The 12,079-nt window shown below is 48.3% G+C and overlaps 1 protein-coding gene across 1 annotated transcript in view; it reads left to right on the top strand.

Annotated features, from left to right (window-relative positions):
- Positions 1-4,549, top strand: part of F2 (coagulation factor II, thrombin) — a 287,050-nt gene extending 282,501 nt beyond the window's left edge. The window contains exon 14 of the mRNA XM_085646657.1: positions 4,303-4,549. Coding sequence (XP_085502783.1) covers positions 4,303-4,446 — 144 coding nt within the window. The 3' untranslated portion in view covers positions 4,447-4,549. The remainder of the gene's footprint in view (positions 1-4,302) is intronic.
- Positions 4,550-12,079: the final 7,530 nt, after the last annotated feature.

Here is a 12,079-nt window from a genome sequence, read left to right as displayed (position 1 = left end):
CATGTAAAGAGAGGAGTCTGCCCTAAGACAGTGTGCATCATGGTAAAGAGAGGAGTCTGCCATATGACACAGAGTGCATCATGTAAAGATAGGAGTCTGCCCTAGGACAGTGTGCATCATGGTAAAGAGAGGAGTCTGCCATATGACACAGAGTGCATCACGTAAAGCGAGGAGTCTTCCATAGGACAGTGTGCATCATGGTAAAGAGAGGAGTCTGCCAAATGCCACAGAGTGCATCATGTAAAGAGAGAAGTCTGCCCTAGGACAGTGTGCCTCATGGTAAAGAGATGAGTCTGCCCTAGGACAGTGTGCATCATGAAAAGAGAGGAGTCTGCCCTAGGACAGTGTGCATCATGGTAAAGAGAGGAGTCTGCCATATGACAGTGTGCATCATGGTAAAGAGAGGAGTCTGCCATATGACACAGCGTGCATCATGTAAAGAGAGGAGTCTGCCCTAGGACAGTGTGCATCATGGTAAATAGAGGAGTCTGCCCTAGGATAGTGTGCATCATGGTAAAGAGAGGAGTCTGCCATATGACACAGAGTGCATCATGTAAAGAGAGGAGTCTGCCATATGACAGTGTGCATCATGGTAAAGAGAGGAGTCTGCCATATGACACAGCGTGCATCATGTAAAGAGAGGAGTCTGCCCTAGGACAGTGTGCATCATGGTAAATAGAGGAGTCTGCCCTAGGATAGTGTGCATCATGGTAAAGAGAGGAGTCTGCCATGTGACACAGAGTGCATCATGTAAAGATAAAAATCTGCCCTAGGACCGTGTGCATCTTGGTAAATCAAGGAGTCTGCCATGTGACACAGAGTGCATCATGTAAAGAGAGGAGCCTGCCCTAGGGCAGTGTGCATCATGGTAAAGAGAAGAGTCTGCCATATGACACAGAGTGCATCATGTAAAGAGAGGAGTCCGCCCTAGGACAGGGTGCATCATGGTAAAGAGAGGAGTCTGCCCTAGGATAGTGTGCATCTTGGTAAATCAAGGAGTTTGCCATGTGACACAGAGTGCATCATGTAACGTGAGGAGTCTGCCCTAGGACAGTGTGCATCATGTAAAGAGAGGAGTCTGCCCTAGGATAGTGTGCATCTTGGTAAATCAAGGAGTCTGCCATGTGACACAGAGTGCATCATGGTAAAGAGGCGTCTGCCCTAGGACAGTGTGCATCATGGCAAATCAGGGAGTCTGCCATGTGACACAGAATGCATCACGTAAAGAGAGCAGTCTGCCCTAGGACAGTGTGCATCATGGTAAAGAGAGGAGTCTGCCCTAGGACAGTGTGCATCATGAAAAGAGAGTAGTCTGCCCTAGGACAGTGTGCATCATGGTAAAGAGAGGAGTCTGCCATATGACAGTGTGCATCATGGTAAAGAGAGGAGTCTGCCATATGACACAGAGTGCATCATGTAAAGAGAGGAGTCTGCCCTAGGACAGTGTGCATCATGATAAATAGAGGAGTCTGTCCTAGGATAGTGTGCATCTTGGTAAATCAAGGAGTCTGCCAAGTGACACAGAGTGCATCATGTAAAGAGAGGAGTCTGCCCTAAGACAGTGTGCATCATGGTAAAGAGATGAGTCTGCCATATGACACAGACTGCATCATTTAACGTGAGGAGTCTGCCCCAGGACAGTGTGCATCTTGGTAAATCAGAGAGTCTGCCATGTAACACAGAGTGCATCATGGTAAAGAGATGGGTCTGCCCTAGGTTAGTGTGCATCTTGGTAAATCAGAGAGTCGGCCATGTGACACAGAGTGCATCATGGTAAAGAGATGAGTCTGCCCTAGGATTGTGTGCATCTTGGTAACTCAGGGAGTCAGCCATGTGACACAGAGTGCATCATGGTAAAGAGAGGTGTCTGCCCCAGGACAGTGTGCATCATGGTAAATCAGGGAGTCTGCCATGTGACACAGAGTGCATCTTGGTAAAGAGAGGAGTCTGCCCTAGGACAGTGTGCATCATGGTAAAGAGAGGAGTCTGCCAAATGACACAGAGTGCATCATGTAAAGAGAGGAGTCTGCCCTAGGAGAGTGTGCATCATGGTAAAGAGAGGAGTCTGCGATATGACACAGAGTGCATCATGTACAGAGAGAAGCCTGCCCTAGGACAGAGTGCATCATGGTAAAGAGATGAGTCTGCCATATGACACGGAATGCATCACGTAAAGAGAGCAGTCTGCCCTGGGACAGTGTGCATCATGGTAAAGAGAGGAGTCTGCCCTAGGACAGTGTGCATCATGAAAAGAGAGGAGTCTGCCCTAGGACAGTGTGCATCATGAAAAGAGAGGAGTCTGCCCTAGGACAGTGTGCATCATGGTAAAGAGAGGAGTCTGCCATATGACAGTGTGCATCATGGTAAACAGAGGAGTCTGCCATTTGTCACAGAGTGCATCATGTAAAGAGAGGAGTCTGCCCTAGGACAGTGTGAATCATGGTAAAGAGAGGAGTCTGCCCTAGGACAGTGTGCATCACGTAAAGAGAGGAGTCTGCCCTAGGACAGTGTGCATCATGGTAAAGAGAGGAGTCTATACTACTCACACTAAATATAGGGTAGCGCTGTTCAAACGTGTAGAAAACAGTACACTAATAAGGGTCGGGCATAACAAATGTTATGGGCGAAAACCCTCACTCACCTGAAGGTGACATGCTTCATCAATGGGTTCCTCCAACACACGGGGACCGCAAGGAACCCCGTGTGGGCTACGACTTTACCCAGAGAGGGAAGGAGCAGGAGTGCAAAGCACGTGTTGGTACTACCAACTCAGTATGGTAAGGAGGGGCAGAGTGCAATAAAACAAACCAGAAAAGTGTGACTAAAAAACTATCTTCTTAGGTGCAACATCTTTATTCTTCCTGCCTAAGTAGTAGTGTTTTAAAATGCAAGTGAATGTAGGGTTGAAAAAGAATACCCTATCTAATGATCAACATGTTTCTGCCCAGGTGACAGGATTGTTCGAGGCATTCATCAGGATCATAGAGAAAGTCACTCTGCTAATAAGGTGCTTAAAATATAGTACAATACTTAGGCCTTCATCTCTTGACCATCAATCGCAGTAACAATCTATGCGATGGAGCTGGAGGCTCTATAGGATATAGTTTATGTGTCTACTCAACCATCTGCCGAGTCTCACATCACGTCAAATATGCTTCATGACGTTAGGCTTGACTTTGGGAACTCGGAGGGGAGAGGAGTCTGCCATATGACACAGAGTGCATCATGTAAAGAGAGGAGTCTGCCCTAGGACAGTGTGCATCATGGTAAAGAGAGGATTCTGCCCTAGGATAGTGTGCATCTTGGTAAATAAAGGAGTCTGCTATGTGATACAGAGTGCATAATGTAACGAGAGGAGTCTGCCCTAGGACAGTGTGCATCATGTAAAGAGAGGAGTCTGCCCTAGGATAGTGTGCATCTTGGTAAATCGGAGAGTCTGCGATGTGACACAGTGTGCATCATGTAAAGAGAAAAGTCTGCCCTAGGACCGTGTGCATTTTGGTAAATCAAGGAGTCTGCCATGTGACACAGAGTGCATCATGTAAAGAGACGAGTCTGCCCTAGGACAGTGTGCATCATGTAAAGAGAGGAGTCTGACCTAGGACAGTGTGCATCTTGGCAAATCAGAGAGTCTGCCATTTGACACAGAGTGCAGCATATAAAGAGAGGAGTCTGACCTGGGACAGTGTGCATCTTGGTAAATCAGAGAGTCTGCCATGTGACACAGTGTGCATCATGTAAAGAGAGGAGTCTGACCTAGGACAGTGTGCATCTTGGTAAATCAGAGAGTCTGCCATGTGACACAGAGTGCATCATGTAAAGAGAGGAGTCTGCCTCGGGGGTTAAATCTTCTCTGCATTCAGTATTCGCTCTAGAAGTGGTTGAGTCTTTCTTCAACGGGATGAGACGGGGAAATTCAGTGCTTAATTTGTATGGAGAAAAAAAAATGCCAAGCTCTTCTCTGGAGGCCACCACACCTTGCACCACCTATTGCCGCTGCCAATGGCAGTACCTACACAACGACTAACCATCACACAGCTACAAGTGCGGCATTTCAGACTGTGTGAGCCCCCTAAAGCTATAAGAATGGCTTGGGTGGCTGGTATTAGTTGTTATTAATATGTATTGGATCAATAAAGAATTGTTGTTCAGCTCATCTTTTAATTGGACAAACAGCGCCACCATTTGGCAGCTGTCATAAGTGCCGGTGTTGACAATTAAGAGCCGGTACCATGCAACAGAAACAACCAGCTAAAATTAAGTACTGAGTGAATGACTGTTGTCCCTCTTCTTCCTGTCCAGAGTCCAGATGACGGGCGCTGGTACCAGGTCGGCATCGTCTCCTGGGGCGAGGGTTGTGACCGGGATGGCAAGTATGGATTCTATACGCACCTGCACCGCATGCGCCAGTGGATGATGAAGACCATAGAGAAGTGTGGGAGCTAGGAGAGGATGCTGACAGCTTTCACGCATCCACAGAAAGAAGCAAAAGATATCCTAGAAATGTCTAAAAAATACAAGCCAATAAAAGACTCATTCTTGGGGAACAGCTTGCTGTCTCTGCACTTTTGTTTTGTGTTGAATCACAAGAGCATTAACCAGGAGGTAGCATCGATAAGCAGAACAAATTACTTACCAATGCCTTATCGGATAGACGTCTATCTGCAGATCCCTTACCTTACAATATCCCCAGGAGTCAGACTTGATCTGGAAAGTCTTGAGCAGTACCCCTGTGCACTGACAGATGGAGTTGAAGGGCTTTGCATAGGCATTGTCTGAGTCGGTTGTGACACGCGTATATAAGTGCCGCCCCAGCACTCTGACATCAGTTTCTTAAATGGCTATTTGTGTGCCAGAAGAACGGAGCCATGTCAAAAAGCTGATTGGCCAGTGTGCAGATTCTAAGGGCCTACAAGGACCTTGTAAGGCAGAAAAGTCCAGTTCACAGAGCAGGGAGGATCAGTAAGGAATGTGTGGATAGATAGAGTCTACTTTAAACTAGATACCAAAGCAATACCTCCCCAGAGGTGGGCATGCAAACTGGCTTAGACCAAAAAATCGTGGACCTGACTGTCAAGGCAGTAGTTATTGGTTAACATGTACAGGGATGCCCATGTAGAAGCCTGAAAGATGTTCAGGAAAGGACCTCCATGAGCGAACACAGAAAAGACAGCTTTGGCTCTGGTGGAATGATCCTGCAAGCCCTCAGGGGGCTGCTTCTTGGTCAACGCACAGCCGATATTCTTGCAAAGTACAATCCATCTGGAGATGCTTTTTTTCTTAACTGCTTTCTCCTACTTTGTTCCAGTGAACCCTACAAAGAGCTCATCGTCCACCCAGTGGTCTTTGGTGTGATCAATATAGAATAACTGTGCCTTCTTAAGGTCCAGGTAGTGGAGTCTCTCTTGCTCATCGGAGGGGTGAGGTGGAGTAAATTAAGTCAGTAGTGTTTTGGTCAACGTGGAAAGATGTCACCTTTGACAGAAAAGAAGCACAGGTTCGGAGAACCAGTTCGTCTGGGAAGAAGCTGGTGTATGGAGGGTGAACAGACAGAGCCTGTAGCTCGCTGACACTCCTGCCTGATGTTGCTTGTCATAAGTCTTTGAGAGCAGCTATGCAGGAGTTCAAAGGGGGAACACATCAGGTAGGTCAAAACCAAATTAAGATCACATTGGGGCATAACAAATGTTTGGGAGGAAGCATGTGCTGAAGACCTTTCAGAAAACGTGTCACAATGAGTACCTTAAACAGGGAGGGTTGGTCTGGCAACTGCGAGAAAGCAAAGATGGCAGGAAAATACCCCTTAACTGTGCCCAGAGCAAGGCCTTGCCGGGCTACGGACAAAAACAACAGCACTACAGACAAGGGTGCAGAAAGTGGGTCAATGTGTTTCTCAGTGCACCAAGATACATATTTATTCCAACTGTAAGCTAGACAGTTGTTCTTGATGGACGCCTGGCTGTCAAGATGACCTCACAGATTTCGGGAGAAAGGTCAAAGAGCCTTAACTGTCATCGCTCAATCTGGAAGCATGAAGGTGTAGAATGTGCAAATTCGGTGCAGACCCTTCCTGTTGTTACGGCAGGACACCCTCCACAAAGGGAAACCTGATCAGAGGGCAGATGCACGTGCTAAGGATTTCTGGATATCATACTTTTGTTGCTCAATCTGGAGCCACTAGTATGACTTGGGCCAGGTAGTTTCTCATCTTTTTCAGAACTTGGGGAGGAGAGGTATCAGCAGGAAGGCGTATCCCATATTACAGTTTAGCCGTAATGTGTATCCGAGCGAGAGCTGCTTCCAAAATTCAGGGTACAGGAGTGCTGACATTGCATGTTTTCAGTGTTGGCAAATAGATCTACGAAAGGTTATTCGCAGTAACAAAAGATACCTTAAGCCACTTCCAAGTGCAGACGCCATTCGTGGTCCACAATACATCAATGGTTGAATTTGTCTGCCCTAACGTTTAGAGATACAGCCAATTGCTGCACGACCAGTAAAATGTTCTGACGTTGCAGCATATCCAGAAGCTTAGAGCCTCCTGACACAGGATCTAGGACACCCCTCCACCCTTATTGTTGCATCATGTTGTCTGTGAACACCTGGATCAGCTCCTCTTTGATGGAAGACAGGAATGCTTTCAAATGTAAATGTTGTAGACTTGTAAAGCGCACAATGCCAAGTGAATTGTCCTCAACTCCAGAAGACGGTTGTGGAGCTGAGCCTCAGAGACCAGAGGCCTCTGATCTCCATCTCTCCCAGATGGCCACCCCAGCCCACAAACGATGCATCAGTTACCACTGTCAGATTTGGGTGGGGAAGGGAGATGGGTCTGCCATGGTCTCTTAACCACCACTTTAGGTCTTTGGCAGTCTCCTTCGAAATCTTGACTGGGTCAAAGAGATTCCCCTGGTGTTGCGGTCACTGGTATGTCAGATCTCTCTGCAGAGTCCGAATATGCCTCTGAGCTTGCTTCACCAGCAGGATGCAGGAGGCCATTAGACCCAGCAGTCTCAGAGTCAGTTTAACTGAAATCCAGGACTGAGGTTGAAACATCAGGATCATAATCTGAATGTCTGGGACTCTCCACTCCAGAGGATAGGCATGGGATTGCAGTGTCCAGAATGGCTCAGATAAAAGGGAGTGTAGGAGAGTAGGGTCTGCTATCCTATGGTCACCCCAAATTTCTGCTTTTTGCTTCACTGGTTTTTGACATATTGAGGCTGTGGGCCTGCTAATCAGACCCCCAGCCTGCTGTTCTCTCTAACTAAATTGACACTATGCACCCTAGGTGCATAACCAATTGGAATTGGATCACCCTGTGAGCCCCTGTACCAGTGTACACTAGGTACCCAGGGCATTGGTGTATCTAAGGCCTGCCAGGGGCTGAAGCATGTATTATGCCACCCCTGGCCTGGCCTAGCAATTTGACACAACTGGCTGATCACTCAGCTGGGGTAAGTTGGTGTATCCACCTCTTACTTAGGTGTAGTATACCTATACCTAACCTTAAATGGGAAACATGTTAACCTATAAGTCACTCCTATGGCAGGCCTTGACAATCCTGAAGGCAGAGTGCTTGGTTTCATGTGAGATGGTGCTCTGGCATGAGCTGAGCCTGTCTGCAGTGGTCGGAACAACTTCCTTCTACCGTTTCCAGATATCGCCATACCATATACTCTTAAGTGCATTATGAACCTCGCGGTTAAATGCTATCTTTGGTTTGGCTTTATCAAAACATGTCGAGTAAGGTGTCATACGAATTGGAATACTAACCCCTCGCCAATTCTGGCGACGGGGTTAGCATTCCACCCTTCTAGAGGGACACGACATGTACAGAACCTGAAACCCGGGTAAAATCAGACATAGCCTCAGCTCCACAAAATGGACGCTGCCACCACAGACAAAAGTCTGCCCTCCTGCTGCTGGTAGTCCTTCCAGCTTGGGAGACGTGGACAAAGGGTTTCCTGCCAGGGGAGGTGCGAGCACCACCCCAGACAGGATTTTGTGTATTGGTCAGGTAGGGCTTGAATAGAAACAGACATGCCTGAGGCTCACAAGGAGCCTCGGTGCATATGCCAGTTCAAACCGGTCCTGGGGCACACCAGCCCCGGACCTGGGGCAAGCTGGACAAAGGATTGGGGGTGTAACCACCCCTCTTCCTGGTCCCACCCTTAGGGAGGGACCTAGCAGGTAGTCCGGCCCCTAGAATCCGCTTAAAGGTAGGAGCTGTGTCCTAAGACTTTAGACATCCTGGAATCAACTTAACACTAAGAAGAAGATGGGAACTTAGACGTTCTGCTGCACAGAAGACTGAAGGAAATCTCCCCTATGGTCAGGGAGTGACCATCTTGCTCACGCAAGCACCAACCAGCGAATCGACGTCTGCTTTGCCGCCGCCTCCCGCCGGAGCCCGAGCCCAGAGACCGACAAGAACTGGACCTCCAGACCTCTCACAGCCCGATCCACAGTCCCTGCAAAGAAGGGACCCGTGGAGGCACCGAGACACGTGGAGCCAGCCATCTTGGAAGACACTCGACAAGCTGCAAGCGCGACAACAGAGGCTCCCTCCGAGTTGTGCTTTGGGTCCTGAGAAGCCCAACATCCGAGCAGCATCTGCACCAAAGGTGAGCCCTCCAGCATCTCCACGATCTACGTGGGGCCCCTCTGCACTTTGGGACTCGACGCGCCTGCCCGGTCCCTGGCCCGTTGGCTAGTGGCCATCTTGGCGAACCTTTTTGAAAACTACGACGCTGGTCTGGTTGCTCCAGACTGGCCCCTGCTTCCCTCCAAAGGAGCAGCCCCTCTGACCTTGCTGGTCAGAGCTAACAGCTTTCTTCGATTCCTGCGACTCCTGCTTTTGCCAAGGCTCGTTTGCTTCTTTTGAGTCGCCGACACCGCCGACAGCGAGGGCCTGCGTGGGACAGCTCGTGAACCGACTCCTGGACGTCGTCGACCTCCAGGTACCACGTGGCTGCAGAGACAAGCTACACCTCTTCGCCTGTTTGCACCCGACATCGCCTGGTACCTACCTGGTGCCACGCCGGTCACTGGCTAGTGACTGTGAACACTGTCCCCTCTGCTTACAGGTCTTCTACAACTCCGATCCATCCTTGGATCCACCGCATCTCTTCTGGACCGACCGCCTGCAGCATCTTTGTCATCAGGCTCCATTGAACAGATAGACGAAACCCGACGCACTTCGAGACCTATGCACCCGCTTCCTGTGGGTGAGGTAAAGCTGGCACTCCGGTGCACAAGTGTAGAGTAACATCTCTAATGTCTAGGTTTGAAGTCTTAAGTTCGTAGTCCACCCAGAAGACCCTTCTAGCAGTAACTTTTGAACATTTACGCACCCATTGAAAACCTATGGGAGCCCGCGTGTAACTTTACTCACTGCACACGCGACCCGTGGACCTCCTGGTCACTAACTGAAGTTAGCTCCTTGTAGGCCCAGCGATTCTAGAGGCCCTAGGCCTTTTCCCTTTCCTGTTCTTGGTACTTATACCACTATTTTAGTATATGGTTTGAGCGGCCACCAGGGCCTATCCATATAAAGTGCAACTTCTGTATATTGTGATACTTTCTTGTTTAACGATTTGTGCTCCTGTGCTCATAAAGAGTCTAGGGGATACTTTGAGTAATAAATACATATATATTTTGAATATATATCTGTGTGGTGTCCTTTCATTGGTATAAAAGGGGGTTACATATGGTAAAACAGCTTGCTTCACATGCCTAAACGAGTTTAGCCTGAAAGACTGCTTAGCCTACGCTACCACTAGGGCAGCTGGTCCGAAAAGGTTGACTTACAACCACACCATAAGGATTGCTTGGCACGGTACAAGGTGGTCACTTTAACTAGTGAACATCATATACCAGGCCAACTTCTCACATTGGTAAGCAGCGGTTGGAATTTGAGCTTGCTGTTGTTTTACCTTTGTAATCTCTTTGTTACCAATTGAAAGATCATACAGGTACCTTTAGGTACATATAAAACAAGTTTGTTATATACTTAAGTTCTACTGAACTTAGTTGTTGTAGAGCAAAGGGAGTAGCACACCCTGACTACAACTACTAGATAGGTTTATTAGGAAAACCCAAGTGTAGGTAGTTGCAACACATCCACCCACACTTAAGAGCAATAGCTGGGGCAGAGGGGTCCAACATACCCATCACTGTCGAGAGTGACCCCCAGAGGGCACCATCCATCTTTGCTACCCTAAACCAGAATGAGCTCAGGCAGTTGGCTAATTCCAGGGGCCTTAAACAGCCCAGGAACCCTACCTCTGCTGAACTCAGAGAACTCTTGCAAACTGATGAAGATCAGAGAGCTCTCAAGAAAGCCTCCCAGTTAGGCCCCTTAGAGACTGGAACAGGAGGTCCTCCTTCTGAAGATTCTACTGAAGCACCCCTTCCTAACAGTCGCCCCTTAGTTGAGAATCAGACTACAGATGATGAGGATCAGCATAGGGACAAGGATGACAAGGGGGATGAGTCTGATAGTAGTAGTAATTCTGATGGGAGAAATAGCCCAGTGCCAGGTGTTATACCTGGCTCAGCTAACTTAGGACTATTTGGGAATGACAATGGGTTCCCCCCATTGAATCTCCCTAGTGGACTTAACCAGGGGTTTGGGAGACAGGGGAATCACTCAGGTGACTCTAATGCCTCTCATGCCTCTAGAGGCTCTCAGGGTCATTCCAGAAGAAGGATGACCAGCCCTCAGAGGAGGGAGCATGAGGCCAGAATGCAGGAAGCCCAGCTGAGGATCAGGAAACAGGAGCTAGAAGTAGCCCTGATGAAAGAGAAACTGAGCAAGGCTAGGCAACCTAGAGAGAGTGGGTCTATACCCACTGGTGGCAGCATTGTCCCGAGGGACAAAGATAGGGTCTTTGATAATAGGAACCTGTCCAAGGTTGTGACCCCCTACAAAAGTGGGGATGATATCCACAAGTGGATGACTGCTCTTGAGAGAGCCTGCAAAGTGCAGCAGGTTCCTGAGGACCAGTGGGCAGCAATCATATGGCTCTCCTTTGAAGGTAGAGGCAGAGCTAGACTCCTCACTGTTAGAGAGGAGGATGTCAGAAACTACAGAGCCCTGAAGAGTGTCCTGGTTGATGGGTTAGGCTTAACCACTGAACAGTACAGGTTAATGTTCAGAGATACCCAGAAGGCACAGACTCAGGACTGGTCTGAATACATTGAATGTGCCACTAAGGCTTTGGAGGGTTGGTTGCTGGGAAGTAAGGTTTCTGATTATACAGGATTGTACAATTTGATGATGAGAGAACAGATTTTAAATAACTGTCAAAACCAGCAACTGCATCAACACTTGGTTGACTCAGATCTGACCTCTCCCCAAGAATTGGGAAAGAAGGCAGACAAATGGGTCAGAACCAGGGTTAAGCAAAAGAACCAGAACCAGGGTCAAGGGGGTGATCAGAAGAAAACAGACCAAAAGGGTGGTGATCAGAAATCCAAAGACCAGAAGTCTTCAACAGGGCCCCAAACTAGTACTAATGAGGGTGGGTCCCAACAATCTAAAGGAAAGAGGAAAGAAGGTCCAAAGAAACCCTGGTGCAAATCTTGCAAGAATACAACTCACTGGACTAGTGATTGTAAGAAGGGTGGAGCCCCCAACACTGTTGCCCCTAAGGCACCTGCTCCCAGTAGTACTGTTAGCAGTGTTGGTCCCCAGACAAAGGGTGTAGTGGGAATCACTATGGGAACTGAAGGAGATTCTGACTTAGACAGAACCCTGACACAGGCAGTCTTGATCTGTGATGGGGACATAGATTTGTCCCTGACTGTGAGCCCCAGTAATCTGGGCAAGTACAGACAGACTCCATTGATAAATACAAAAGTGGCTCAAGCCTACAGGGACACATGTGCCAGTGTCACTATGGTGACACCAGGCTTTGTGGATCCTGGACAGTACATACCAGGTGAGAATTACCCGGTGACCAATGCCAGCAATACCACTACTTCTCATAGTGTGGCTATTGTTAACTTCTCATGGGGAGGGGTAACTGGCCTCAAAAGGGTTGTGGTTAGTGCAGACCTCCCAGTAGAATGT

This window comes from Triturus cristatus, chromosome 3_1 (assembly GCF_964204655.1).
Source record: "Triturus cristatus chromosome 3_1, aTriCri1.1, whole genome shotgun sequence".
NCBI lineage: Eukaryota > Metazoa > Chordata > Amphibia > Caudata > Salamandridae > Triturus > Triturus cristatus.
Note: the sequence above shows the minus strand (reverse complement) of the source record. Positions and strands in the feature narration are given on the sequence as shown.